The sequence below is a fragment of the Salvelinus namaycush genome, chromosome 28 (assembly GCF_016432855.1).
Source record: "Salvelinus namaycush isolate Seneca chromosome 28, SaNama_1.0, whole genome shotgun sequence".
NCBI classification, from domain to species: Eukaryota; Metazoa; Chordata; class Actinopteri; order Salmoniformes; family Salmonidae; genus Salvelinus; species Salvelinus namaycush.
In genome coordinates this window covers 22,295,206-22,310,630 of record NC_052334.1, presented here as the reverse complement: position 1 = coordinate 22,310,630, position 15,425 = coordinate 22,295,206, and the positions used below count along the sequence as shown (strand labels likewise).

The 15,425-nt window shown below is 40.8% G+C and overlaps 1 protein-coding gene across 2 annotated transcripts; it reads left to right on the top strand.

Annotated features, from left to right (window-relative positions):
• The first annotated feature begins 294 nt into the window (after positions 1–294).
• LOC120023471 (zinc finger protein 770-like) lies at positions 295–7,542 on the top strand. 2 transcript variants are annotated; one of them, XM_038967497.1, is made up of 2 exons: positions 295–406; positions 3,649–7,542. In XM_038967497.1, exon 2 carries the CDS (start codon positions 3,712–3,714, stop codon positions 7,228–7,230), a length of 3,519 nt encoding a protein of 1,172 aa, XP_038823425.1. In that variant the 5' UTR covers positions 295–406; positions 3,649–3,711; the 3' UTR covers positions 7,231–7,542. The 2 variants fall into 2 exon arrangements, with proteins under 2 accessions (XP_038823425.1, XP_038823423.1); XM_038967495.1 differs by lacking the exon at positions 295–406 and adding an exon at positions 3,018–3,207.
• Positions 7,543–15,425: the final 7,883 nt, after the last annotated feature.

The window sequence follows — 15,425 nt, the reverse complement described above, 5'->3', positions numbered from 1 at the left end:
AATAAAACTTGGCAACCCTTTCTCCTTTTCTGACTAACTATACCTCTGACAGACAGGTATTTCTTATACAACTTTTACCTTTATTTCAACAGGGAGCCTTGCATTTGACAATTGACAAATTTGATAGAATACAAGCAACAGTTAGAATACACAAACATCTGAAATACAATCATTGATAAATTCTGCATCTCTCAGCTACCAGGTTTTCAATCAATACCCTAAACTGCCTGAGCAGCACCAGAACATCCAATTTCAACGAGATCTGCAGATTGTTCCAGCAGTGGGGCACATCAAAACTAAAAGCGGATCTACACAATTCGGTGGAGTCCCGAGGAACCTCAAGACTTAACCAACCCTGTCAACGTGTTTAGTAACTCATGTCTTTATACTTAAACAACGAAGTGAGGTATGTTGGAAGCTTGTCCAGTAGAGTTTTGTAACAAAGGAAAATAAGTAATAATGTGACCAACGGGACTTTAATAAGGACTAGCCAACCTTCTGATACAGGATGCAGTGATGCATATTAAAACTATCACCAGAGATAGGGCGCTATGATAGACAGCATCCAAAGGTTTAAGAGTAGTGGCTGCTGCATTCCAATAAATGGTGTCGCCATATTCAAGAACTGGCAGGGAAATTGTCAAAGACCCCAGTCACCTGAGTGGCTCCAGACTGACGTAGCGGTCTAAGGCACTGCATCTCAGTGCAAGAGGCATCACTACAGTCCCTGGTTCAAATCCAGGCTGTATCACATTTGGCTGTGATTGGGAGTCATATAGGGTGGCGCACAATTGGCCCAGTGTCGTCTGAGTTTGGCTGGGGTAAGCCGTCAATGTAAATAAGAATTAAACAACGAAGTGAGGTATGTTGGAAGCTTGTCCAGTAGAGTTTTGTAACAAAGGAAAATAAGTAATAATGTGACCAACGGGACTTTAATAAGGACCAGCCAACCTTCTGATACAGGATGCAGTGATGCATATTAAAACTATCACCAGAGATAGGGCGCTATGATAGACAGCATCCAAAGGTTTAAGAGTAGTGGCTGCTGCATTCCGATAAATGGTGTCGCCATATTCAAGAACTGGCAGGGAAATTGTCAAAGACCCCAGTCACCTGAGTGGCTCCAAACTGACGTAGCGGTCTAAGGCACTGCATCTCAGTGCAAGAGGCATCACTACAGTCCCTGGTTCAAATCCAGGCTGTATCACATTCGGCTGTGATTGGGAGTCATATAGGGTGGCGCACAATTGGCCCAGTGTCGTCTGAGTTTGGCTGGGGTAAGCCGTCAATGTAAATAAGAATTTGTTCTTAACTGACATGCCTAGTTAAATAAAGGTTAAATAAAAAACACTGTCCTCCCTGCTACCGCACGGCAAGTGGTACCGGAGCGCCAAGTCTAGGTCCAAAAGGTTCCTAACAGTTCCTACACCCAAGCCATAAGACTACTGAACAATTCATCAAATGGCAACCCGGATTATTTACATTGACCCCCCCCCCCACACCCCCCATTTGTTTTCTACACTGCTGCTACTCGCTGTTTATTATCTATGCATAGACACTTTACCCCTACCGACGTGTACAAATTATCTCGATTAACCTGTACCCCTGCACATTGACTCGGTACCGGTACCACCGGCATATAGCCTCGTTATTGTGATTTTATTGTGTTACTTTAAAAAAATATATATTACTTTACTTTATTTAGTAAATATTTTCTGGGCTCTATTTCTTGAACTGCATTGTTGGTTAAGGGCTTGTAAGTAAGCATTTCACAGTAAGGTCTACACTTCTTGTATTTGGGACATTTGGGCTCCAGGATGGCACAGCGGTCTAAGGCACTGCATCTCAGTGCTAGAGGCGTCACCCTGGTTCGATCCCGGACTGTATCACAACCGGACGTGATTGGGAGTCCCATAGGGCAGCTCACAATTGGCCCAGTGTCATCCGGGTTAGGGAAGGGTTTGGCCGAGGTAGGCTGTCATTGTAAAATAATAATTTGTTCTTAACTGACTTGCCTAGTTAAATACATTTGACTATGCTTCCTGCTACTTAGGGAGAGGCAAGTTATATTTCTAAAAAAACAAACCACTTGAAATTTTTTCTTTTCAACAAGCTCATCCATATGTTTTTTAAAGATTAAGTCTTTGTCAATCCAAATGCTCAGATATTTGTAGGTGGGAATCCGATCAATGGGAGAACCATCCAATGAATACATTTGTAATTAATCTTAAATATTCTTGCGAGAACTAGAGAACAACATGTATTTAGTCTTGCCTGCATTGAGTACAAGTTTTAAACAAACCAGTGCTTTTTGTAAATTAACAAGGTCAGATTGCAGCTCTAACGCATATGGCTGATTTTGTCAGTGTACAGTGTCCTGATGTACAGGTTAGTTCAATGAGTTCGGAGCAGATTTGGATTGTGGATAGAATCTTAAATTTGCACTAAAATTAAGTCCAGAGACGAGGCTGTATAATTAGAGTTCGTGTCACAATTGGCGTGCTAAGCCAACCATAATCCTATTACAAATAACATCTTCAAAGAGTGTTTCTTGGGTTTTCAAATGTGAATCCATGTCCAAACAAATGGATTTGATGGATGTGTCTGAATGTCCCCACTAACTGGGTCTGTGAAGGGAAATACCGGAAGAGTTTGGACGCTGTTCCTGCACATTTGGTTATTCTTTTATATAAAAATGACTTTCTAGGCTGTAAGTAATTGGGCTACTAAATTAGCACATACACATGAAATACATAATCACATCATCTATAACACTTTTAATTTTGAAAACGTTTTTAGGTATTCAAAACTAATATAAAACAATTTGCTGTGCACTTCATTGACTACAATACACCACAAACTGGGAGTGGAATTCCGCAAAGTTTATGTATGTATGTATTTATTTTACTATCGCCTCGGATAAAACTCATAGATAGATACTGCCACTACGGTAGACGTCAGTTCAGCAGTGTGGGAACCTGAAATAAGTAATATTGATTCCATCCGAGCGTTATTGAGAGACGGACACAGTTGGTGTGTATTTTGAACATTGTTTTCACGTAATCGACATTTTTTCGTCGTTTTTTGAACCGCACAAGCATCAATTTTACTTGTATTTCTTATTCTTGAGAATTACCATCAACTGGACTCGTGCATGGTGACTATTTTAAACATTTATCCTGGTGAAACTGGCAAATTAAAAATTAGGTAAGGTTAGCTAGCTAAGCTAGCTAGTAGCGCTATCCTTTTCAGTTTGTCATTCTAGCTTGAATGTTACGTTAGCTAGCTAACTCAGTCCTAATATGTGTTGACTACAAGTTAGGCCTATTTTATGTTACATAGGAGTTTGATGTATATATAGCTATGAATGTAACGTTAGCTAGCTATCTCGTAATATGTAGCTAGCTACGTCTCAACTTAGGCCTATTTTATGTTACTTACTGTAAGGGAGCTTTATTGATCAGGTGAAATATTTTATTACAAAATCGCGCTAAAAGAGCCATGAATGGATTTGCAACATATTTTTTTGTTGCTCATACTAGGTTGAAGAATGCCGTTTTTGATTCAATTAATTATACATTACTACTTTTCTATGTGTATTTACCCACATCAATATTGTATTTAAACATATTTGATATTTTTTCCTAGATTGCTCAATGAAGGAGAATCATCAAGCATTTGTCGAACATCACAGGAACGAAGAAGACGACAATGCATCAGTGCAGCGTTTGTTGTAAAGGTTTCCCGAGTGCCTCTAAGCTCCAGAGACACTATCTCATACACACAGGCCAAAAGCCATTTACCTGTTTGGTTTGTGGCAAAGCCTTTAGACAATCTGTACATTTAAAGAAGCACTCCGAGACACACACAGGGAATTACCACAATTGGAGTCCACCCACAGACAGTTGGCAACATACTATACCAGTACCTACAAGCCCTGATCCATCTCTTGAGAAATCTGGACATGATTTAATTACAGACACCCCACTGTTGCCTGCAGCATATTTTCGAAGAGTTGGGACCATGGAGAGGACACCACCAGAGTTGTACACTACAGCCTCAGAGATCAAACCGCGACCTGAACTTATCCCACCTGCTGATAATGGTTTATTTAGCAGCCAACAAAACACCCAGCCAGGAGGCCATTTCTTCACCGATTTACTGCAAGATAACATGATCGGTTCTGATGGAATGGAGAACAGTGCATGGCACACAGACGATGTCTACACATGTACAGTGTGCCTGATGTGTTTTAGTTCCTCTCACCAGCTTCAGAGGCACTTACCAGTTCACAGTCAGCCAAAACCTTTTGAGTGTAACATTTGTGGGAAGGCCTTCAGACTAAGGGCCCATTTGAAAATGCACTCTCAAATACATGAACGCAGGCCTACTGGATTTTCTAAGACTATCCCCATGCTTGGGTCTCAGCAAAGCTCTTTCAGAGGTAGAATGAGGGTGAACCACGAATGTCCAACCTGCTCAAAAACATTCTGTTCTCCATCCAAACTAAAGCGTCATTTTCTTACTCACACTGGCCAGAAGCCTTTTTCCTGTGAGGACTGCGGGAAAACATTCAGGCAGGTGTCACACCTGAAAACCCACCTATATGCCTCGCATAATAAATCAAATCTCCAAAATGTGTGTACCAAACAAAAAGAAAAGCGAATAGATGCTAGGAACACAAATGTAGATATGGAACTACAGTGTGAAATAAGCGTCGGTGCCCCGCAGCACCTGGACAAGTTAGAAAGGTCTTCGCTTCCTGTCAAAGTAGAGCCGAATGCTAGTGGTACCAGTCAATTTGAGTGTAGCATTTGCTCAAAAACATTCAGCAGTTCAATTAGACACAGGCAGCATTACATGATGCATAAAGAAGTAAGACCCTTTCAGTGCCGTGTCTGCGGCAGACCCTTCCGTCTTTCGACCCATTTAAAGAGGCACCAAGTCAGTCATAAGAACCAAGATGAATCTCAGAACACAAGTCAGGTGGATGATCCAAGGGTTGCCGTGTCTGTGTCGAAGACTGAACATGCTTCCCAAAATTCAGACAAAGAGATGACTTCTCCAGAGCTTAATGAATCGAAAGCTCTTGAACTCAATATTATTGTGAAACCAGAGCACTGGAAGCTGAATGTGAAAGATGATAAAGACTTTCCAGTTTCCACTCTGCAGGAACCTGAATCAACTGCAACATCTCACCTGAAGACGCCAGTATTTGGTCAAACCAGCAGCCAACGTAAGATCAGCCAGAAAGCAAAGAATCAGCAACTGAACCATCAGTGTCTTGCATGCCTTAAATGTTTCCCTTCTCCATCCAAACTGCAGAGGCATATGTTGACCCATACTGGTCAAAGACCCTTTGGGTGCTACACGTGTGGGAAGCGATTTCGCCAGCCAACACATTTGAGGATCCACTCCCACACTCATCTGTGGTCCAAAAATGGAAAGCAAAGATATGCTCCACGTTCTAGACCTCCATCACGTCGAATTACTGAACACCGAGAGTCTCCAGTGGGTGTCCAATTTCAGGAAAAGCTTCCTGAAAAGCACAATTCTGATAGGAACGTTCACCTCAAGTCCCCTACAGAGAAACAGTCAGGTCAAGGCAGTACTTTTGCTTGTGGACACAATGAAAGCAATAGAAAAATGCATTGGTTTCAGCATTCAACATCCTCCCTATCCAAGCCTCAGCTCCCTCTCCAAATGCCACCAGAAACAACACTGAATCAAAGTGGCCACTTGCAATTGAAAATTCAAGCAATGCCTTCAACAGGAAAAGTCAATGATGCCCCTTTCCTGAGTACAGGTCCAGAATTGGCTTTGAAAGGCGCTGACGCCATCTCTGTGGGGAGTACAAACCATACGAAACACCAGTGTTTAATATGTTTCAAATATTTCCCATCTGCCTCTAAACTACAAAGACATAACCTTGTACACACTGGCTTGAGACCATTCCAATGCCTGGCATGTGGAAAAACATTCAGACAGGCCACACACCTGAAAGTCCATGAGGGAACTCACAAGTGGAGACCCTTCAGACCTGCCTCTCGACAGGGAAATAGAATGAAAGTAAGAAGGCCGCAACAACTTCAGTACCCTAAAGTCTGTGTTCAAGTTCCTGTGACAAGTTCTATGAAAGCAGAGCCATTCCATTCAAATGGTGTGAATGAATGGAGACCATTCCAGGACAATTTTGAGGATACCTGTAATAATCAACCAAAGGCACAACAGGACAACAACATTAACAGCACTTCTAAACTGTCCATACCAAACAAGGTGACCTGTGCTAAAAGAAAAGCACACCTGTGCACGATTTGTCAGAAGGGCTTTGACACGCCATCGAAACTATCTAGACACTTTCTCATACACACTGGGATAAGACCATTCAAATGCAGTTTATGTACTAAAACTTTCAGACAGCCTTGCCACTTGAGAAGTCATGAACGACGAACACATGAGATTAAAACATGTAGTGATATCCAGGATAACAGCACATTTAGGGACCCTGACCATGAAACTCTTGCCTCTGCTCACGGAAAGAAACTGAGAGACATGCCACAGTCCTACAAAGACAGTTCTGATCACAGCTCAGTCACTGATGAGGGTTTAGGTAATTCTTCAGAGGCAAGAGACCCAAGCTTTGTGGCAATACAAGACATAAGCCTACCAGATGATAACATGGAATCTGGGAGTAGACAAAGCGAGGACTATTGGTGCACTGAGTGTCACAGTAATTTCTTGTCCCCATCTGAACTTGCTACTCATCTTATTGTTCACAGACATGCCCTAAACAATGAGATGACAGGTCATAATTCATTGCAACAGGAAATGGGGGGTCACATGCATTCTATGCAAATGGAATTTCAAACCAATCAAGTCATAGCAGATGCAGACAGTCATAATGTTATCCAAAATGAGAGGCTTGATCATTACTGGCGTGAACCAATTCACATGTCATTTCAGTGTGACAAATGCATCACATCTTTTGAAACAGAAAGGGATCTTCAGCTCCATAAATGTGCCCTAAGAAATCAAATTGAGGTTACTCAGTCAAGTACATATCGGTGTGCAATTTGTTTCAAGGATTTCAAGACTCCTTCCAAACTCCAGAGGCATTATGTCACCCACACAGGCGAGAGGCCATTCCAGTGTAAAGTGTGTGAGAAGACTTTCACACAAGCGTCTCATCTAAAAACCCACCAGCGCACACACAAATCAGACATGGCCTAAACAGATATTTCTGTTTTTATTGACCTATATCTAATATGATTTCTTTTATCTTTTCTCCGTTTAGTTTAATATGCCCACATCACTATTCAGAAAGGACAAAATTACCATATTAATGATTTAATAAACTGCCTTGTGTTGTAATTGAAATTATTGTGAAATTACTGTTGTGAAGCCAAGCCATTTGTGGAATCGTATAACAATGTGCTTGTTATTTATCACCTGTATACCTGCCATAATTTGCTGTTATTAATCCAAGTTTTAGATCACATATTCAGAACAAATAAATGTATAAATAAAAGTATTTCTCTGCGATTTTATCTTGATTAGTCAATTGAGTTATGCAAAACTCTACTTGACATCATAACTGGTTACTTGAATCATTAACATGCCATCTTGATACTCTAAAAAGTAAGGGTTCAACAAGGGTTCTTATTTGAAGAACCTTAGGGTTCTTGTCACTGAAAATGGCACCCAAAAGGTTCTTCCAAGAACCCCATAGGTGGGGTTTATCGATGAACCTCCTTAGTTGGTGGGGGTTCATGTAGGAACCTAAGTCCCCAACTGAAACATTTGGATTTGAAAGGGCAGCAGGTGCAGGCACTTAACTGAAAAATGTAAAGATCTCATCTTAAGGGAAGGTTTGTCCCTTGTATGATCTAAATTGATATTGTTTTATGATGATCTATTTTTTCATATTTATGCAAATCTTTCTAAAAACAGAAAATGGACACAATTCAATGGATATCAATCAACAAAGAGGTAAGAATATGTAGGCTATAAGAATATGTTGAAGGCTTGGGTGTAGATGACTGAACTGCTCACATTTGTGTCTGCAGGTATACAGAAAATGAGGCATACAAAGGTATGTCAATAGGTATGTTATGCAGATCACATTACCTCGTCAATGAATATCCCATCCCATGGACAAGGTATGTGAATGAAAACCATTATCAAAACAGTTTTTTTCATTCACATTCACCACAAAAACCAAGGTACGAATACGGTCAGGTGCATGTTTTTTAACCATCTGTACAATTACTATTTTTTTGATTCACAGACTTCCCCTTCCTTATACCTCTGATGAATATAACAGGAAACCTGTTTGATCACCATGCACTGCAAAATCATTCTGCTATGGATACAGAGAACACATTAGCATCAACACGCCAGAGGATATACTCTAATCATTTATTGTCAAACCGCAAACGAACTTGCATTTTTAGTGCAACAGTTCCACATTTTAAAGTAGTTACAAGGCACAACAGTCCTTTATTTATACGCCTCTAATTTAACAGCAAAAAGGCCCCTTCCAATCATTTTCTATTTTGGCTTTGTTGAAGTCCTTCATCCCCAGACAAGCTGAATGGTATCTCTGGCACACAGAGCATTCTATCTGCAGTATTAAAAACATAAAACAGGGTTATGTTTATTTACATCTAAAAACAGGGTTATGTTTATTTACATCTAAATTACAGTTCTGAAATACCCAAATTCTGTTACATGCTTTTGCAATTAGGAACATTTTCAAATTGGATTGGATTTTTGTTCAATTGCTAAATTGACTTTAAATGACATGCATTTGACCACAACCCTGACAGAAGCACACATAACTGAGGTGTTAATCATCATTGAGTTTTCAGGCAATATAAATCATATAGTAATAAAGGCATGCATTTGCAAAAAACGTATGTTTTGATAAAAAAGATATCCCACATCAATGTTGTTATATCAAACGTTACAATAATGGCAGTTTTTGAAATCCAAATCAGTTTAATCGTCACTTGTGCCAGATACAACGTGTGTACCTATTACAGTGAATTGCTGTCATAGTATGTACAGTTGAAGTTGGAAGTTTACATACAGTCGTGGCCAAAAGTTTTGAGAATGACACAAATATTAATTTCCACAAAGTTTGCTGCTTCAGTGTCTAGATATTTTTGTTCACCCTTCTTTTTCAAGACCTCTGCAATCCGCCCTGGCATGCTGTCAATTAACTTCTGGGCCACATCCTGACTGATGGCAGCCCATTCTTGCATAATCAATGCTTGGAGTTTGTCAGAATTTGTGGGTTTTTGTTTGTCCACCCGCCTTTTGAGGATTGGCCACAAGTTCTTAATGGGATTAAGGTCTGGGGAGTTTCCTGGCCATGGACCCAAAATATTGAAGTTTTGTTCCCCGAGCCACTTAGTTATCACTTTTGCCTTATGGCAATGTGCTCCATCATGCTGGAAAAGGCATTGTTCGTCACCAAACTCTTCCTGGATGGTTGTGAGAAGTTGCTCTCGGAGGATGTGTTGGTACCATTCTTTGTCATGGCTGTGTTCTTAGGCAAAATTGTGAGTGAGCCCACTCCCTTGGCTGAGAAGCAACCCCACACATGAATGGTCTCAGGATCCTTTACTGTTGGTATGACACAGGACTGATGGGAGCGCTCACCTTGTCTTCTCTGGACAAGCTTTTTTTCGGATGCCCCAAACAATCGGAAAGGGAATTCATCAGAGAAAATGACTTTACCCCAGTCCTCAGCAGTCCAATCGCTGTACCTTTTGCAGAATATCAGTCTGTCCCTGATGTTTTTCCTGGAGAGAAGTGACTTCTTTGCTGCCCTTCTTGACACCAGGCCATCCTCCAAAAGTCTTCGCCTCACTGTGCGTGCACATGCACTCACACCTGCCTGATGCCATTCCTGAGCAAGCTCTGTACTGGTGGTGCCCGGATCCCGCAGCTGAATCAACTTTAGGAGACGGTCCTGGCGCTTGCTGGACTTTCTTGGGCGCCCTGAAGCCTTCTTCACAATAATTGAACCGCTCTCCTCGAAGTTCTTGATAATCCGATAAATGGTTGATTTAGGCGCAATCTTACTGTCAGCAATATCCTTGCCTGTGAAGCCATTTTTGTGCAAAGCAATGATAACGGCACGTGTTTCCTTGCAGGTAACCATGATTGACAGAGGAAGAACAATGATTCCAAGCACCACCCTCCTTTTGAAGCTTCCAGTCTGTTATTCGAACTCAATCAGCATGACACAGTGATCTCCAGCCTTGTCCTCGTCAACACTCACACCTGTGTTAACAAGAGAATCATTGACATGATGTCAGCTGGTCCTTTTGTGGCAGGGTTGAAATGCAGTGGAAATGCTTTTTGGGGATTCAATTCATTTGCATGGCAAAGAGGGACTTTGCAATTCATCTGATCACTCTCCATAACATTCTGGAGTATATGCAAATTGCCATCATACAAACTGAGGCAGCAGACTTTGAAAATTAATATTTGTGTCATTCTCAAAACTTTTGGCGACGACTGTACACCTTAGCCAAATAGATTTAAATTCAGTTTCTCTGTTGCTGACATTTAATCCTAGTAAAAATTCCATGTCTTAGGTCAGTTATGATCGCCACTTTATTTTAAGAATGTGAAATGTCAGAATAATAGTAGAGAGAGTGATTTATTTCAGCTTTTATTTCTTTCATCACATTCCCAGTTGGTCAGAAGTTTACATAAACTTAATTAGTATTTGGTAGCATTGCCTTTAAGTTGTTTAACTTGGGTCAAACGTTTCGGGTAGCCTTCCACAAGCTTCCCACAATAAGTTGGGTGAATTTTGGCCCATTCTTCCTGACAGAGCTGGTGTAACTGAGTCAGGTTTGTAGGCATCCTTGCTCGCACACGCTTTTTCAGTTCTGCCCACACATTTTTTATAGGTTTGAGGTCAGTGCTTTGATGGCCACTCCAATACCTTGATTTTGTTGTCCTTAAGACATTTTGCCACAACTTTGGAAGTATGCTTGAGGTCATTGTCCAGTTGGAAAACCCATTTGCGACCAAGCTTTAACTTCTTGACTGATGTCTTGAGATGTTGCTTCAATATATCCACATCATTTTCCATCCTCATGACGCCATCTATTTTGTAAAGTGCACCAGTACCTCCTGCAGCAAAGCACCCCCACAACATGATGCTGCCACCCCAATGCTTCACGGTTGGGATGGTGTTCTTCGGCTTGCAAGCATCACAGCTTCAGTGGCTTCTTCCTTGCTAGGGGGCCTTTCAGGTTATGTCGACATAGGACTTGTTTTACTGTGGAAATAGATACTTTTGTACCTGTTTCCTCCAGCATCTTCACAGGGTCCTTTGCTGTTGTTCTGGGATTGATTTGCACTTTTCGCACCAAAGTACGTTCATCTCTAGGAGACACAACGCGTCTCCTTCCTGAGTGGTATGACGGCTGCGTGGTCCCATGGTGTTTATACTTGTGTACTATTATTTGTACAGATGAACGCGGTACCTTCAGGCGTTTGGAAATTGCTCCCAAGGATGAACCAGACTTGTGGAGGTCTACATTTTTCCCCCCTGAGGTCTTGGCTGATTTCTTTTGATTTTCCCATGATGTCAAGCAAAGAGGCACTGAGTTTGAAGGTAGGCCTTGAAATACATCCACAGGTATACCTCCAATTGACTCAAATTATGTCAATTAGCCTATCAGAGGCTTCTAAAGCCATGACATAATTTTCTGGAATTTTCCAAGCTTTTTAAAGGCAGTCAACTTAGTGTATGTCAACTTCTGACCCACTGGAATTGTGATACAGTGAATTATAAGTGAAATAATCTCGTTACAAAGGAGTTGTTTAATCTAACTGCTTAACTATTTATCTGTACATGGAATTGTATTTGTTGTTCTTTTTACTCATTTTCAAGAGCACAGACACCAGGGACAACATACACACTGGTCTCTACCTTGCAGATGAGCTGAAGGCAGTCATCAATGACCTTAGACCACAGAAGATATTTGCACTGGTGACAGACAATGCTGCGAACATGAAGGCTGCTTGGTCTAAAGTGGAGGAGTCCTACCCTCACATCACACCCATTGGCTGTGCTGCTCATGCATTGAATCTGCTCCTCAAGGACATCATGGCACTGAAAACAATGGATACACTACAAGAGAGCCAAGGAAATGGTTAGGTATGTGAAGGGTCATCAAGTTTTAGCACCAATCTACCTCACCAAGCAAAGTGAGAAGAATAAGAGCGCCTCATTGAAGCTGCCCAGCAACACTGGTGTTGTCATCATGTTTGACAGTCTCCTGGAGGGGAAGAATTCTCTCCAAGAAATGGCCATATCACTGTCTGCCGATATGGACAGCCCCATCAAGAGGATCCTCCTGGATGATGTATTTTGGGAGAGAGTGGTAAGCAGCCTGAAACTCCTGAAATCTATAGCAGGAGCCAGTGCATGGATTGAGGGAGACAATGCCATATTGTCTGATGTTCAGACTGCTTGCAGATGTAAGAGAAGAAATCCGTACTGCAGTTCTGAAATACATCAAAAAGCGTGAAGACTTCTGCCTGAAGCCCATACATGTTGGACCCCAAATATGCTAGCAAGAGCATCCTGTCTGGTGCAGAGAAGGCCTATGGTGTCATCACTACCATGTCTCGCCACCTTGGTCTGGATGAGGGCAAGGTTCTTGGCAGTCTGGCGAAGTACACTTCCAAGCAAGGGCTTTGGGATGGAGATGCAATATGGCAGTCGTGCCAACATATCTCATTAGCCACCACTTTGTGGATTTGAGGCTCTCCCCTGTTGCCTCCATCATCCTCCAAATCCCACCAACATCAGCCGCCTCAGAGCGCAACTGGTCCTAGTTTGGGAACACACACACCAAATCACGTAACAGGCTGACCAATACAAGGGTTGAAAAATTGGTGGCCATCCAGGCAAATGTGAGGCTTTTTGAGCCTGACAATGAGCCATCCTCATTAAGGTTGGAAAGTGTTAGTAAAGATGAGGCCTCAGAGTCTGATGTTCAAGAGGTGGATATTGAGGAGGTCCAGGGGGAAGACATGGAAGCCTGAGAGGAAGACAACCAAAGCTTTAGTTTCAAGACTATCATTTTACAGATGTATGTTGAAAATGTTTTTGGGAGATGCGAAGGATCATTTAATATTCCCTTTTGTTGTTCAGTGAAATCATCCCATGTGAAGAGTCAACTCATTTAATTAAAGTTCAATTCGTAACAATAATTTTTTTTCTATTGGAAGGATTTAATAATTTGCAATTTGTCTACTTATGAGAAGGTAAAAGGTTTATGTTTCTGTCTCCATATGATATGGTAAATATATCCAATGCAAAAAACATCTACATTTAAATGGTATTAATATTAATTTGCATATATTTCCGTTCATTCTCAAATATATCCGTTAATTCCCACAGAAAGTTTCTACCTCTGAATATTCCCCAAAATGTGCAACCCTAGCAATAACAGAAGGATAACCCTGATAAAAAAGTTTCAAAACAAAGTTTCATACTTCTAAATGTCTTGAAGGATCAAACTACATGAGTTTTCAGAGTCTACTGTTATATTACACAAATACAAACCCAGTTGGTCAGATTATCATCAGTTTTCTCTGGATGATGCAAAGCACACATTGAGCAGTATTGCTTCGCGTTGAAGACTGTAAAAAAAAAAGGAGGACCACATTTTTATGCATTGTTGACACATTTAAAGACACTTTCTGGAACCCATAGTTCTAAAGGTTGTGCTTCAAAGACAATCTGTCCCTTACAGTTAGATACATTGTTCTCTCACTGTCTGTGCTTTGCCCCCTTCCCACACCCTGTAGCAAAGGGTTCCCCCAAAGATCGTCTTTCTGCTTTACACGACCCATTGGAGCCAAAAGTTTACCTCAAACACCTTGTCAACCCTGTTGTAATCTACTGTTAAGTCTGAGATTTTCCCTCCCTTTTTCCTTATTTCCTGTTAGCCTAATGCAGAATAAAAACAACACCTCCCCCTAATGGCTAAAACATAAAAGCAGCAAGGTTCCATGAGATCACCATGTCGGATTTAGAAATATATGTAACATGAATTACAATAACTACAGTAGGTACATCAAACCTACATCAAAGTACATTAAACCTCCAGAAATGTATTTTCCAGTATCAGTAGTTCCTTTTTCAGGCTTTTTTCCTGAGGTAATAGATGCAACTGTTCAACACTTACAGCCAAAGGAGATAGACTGTTCAAGTTTTTAAGTCCAGTTGGAGTTTATTATAGGCAGTACAAGCTGAGTGTTGGAATTATAAAAATTAAAAAAAACAGTTTTTCTGAGATACAAAAGACCATCACAGACTGTGCTGTCATTTTGCACATTCTAAAGTTCAAACAAACAGTAACAGAATACCTGAATACTTCTCTGCATGCTTTAGTGTCTAGCAAGCCAAGACCACTGGACTTGGTGTATGTAGGAGCAATTTATTTTCGTGAATAGGGTGGTGAACCTAATAAAGTGGCAACTGAGTGTAGATATCACAAACAACTCCTTTTGAGCAGTGTTTGTCTGTTATACGTTTGATCAAAGGGTATAATGGTAATTCTGATCCCCAAGGTCTCATACTGTAGGCTCACTCGGATATATAGAGTTGGAGGTAAAGAAAAAAAGATGAAACTAGGACATTAAAACACTGGCAGAATTATTTCATTCACATCCATTCACATAAAATATGTATTTTAAAGTATAAATACCCTTCTAAGACAACTGTCTTTCTGGACGTTTTAAAAGGTTTGCAAATTATTCTTTCTGCAAGGAATGTGAACTGAAAGGGATTTGGTAATACCTATGTAGGTGACGTAGTTTCTACACTGGTGTAATGGGTATAATGTGTGGTAGTTGCACACCTCCCTGCTGAATTATGTAGAGCTGATTTGGGCCAGTTGATCTTTTTTTTCATGATCTTTTGTGAAAAACCTAATTTTCACATAGGCTTTGTACTATCAGTTTAAGAGAGCAAATAGCATAGGGACAGCCTGGTTGAAGTCCTAGTTTTTAATGGTTAGTGCCAGTAGATTGCAGAGGAGTTCACATACAGTTCAGAGGCAGATCAAAATGTATACATTCAGCCCAAAAACCAAACATGTACCATCTACTTCTTATATTAGTGCTTTTTTTGTTATCCACCCTCTGGTATCTTTCAATACCCATACTAATATATGGTTATGTTTCACTCTTAGTTTTCTTTATCATCTCCACTGTGGAATGTTGTCCATGTTAATCCTCTTGGTTATCTTGGTCCTCTTGATCCATCCACCTGTCTTCTTTGTTAGTCAGGCCTGACCCCTTCATCATGTAGTTTTTTCCTGTAATCTAATTTAATATGACTGAAGATGCAAAATTTCTAATAGGGTATAACAGACTCA

What these genes read in the sequence shown, in the direction of transcription:
- LOC120023471 (XM_038967497.1), top strand. Translation starts at nt 3,712, where the DNA reads ATGCATCAGTGCAGCGTTTGTTGTAAAGGTTTCCCGAGTGCCTCTAAG.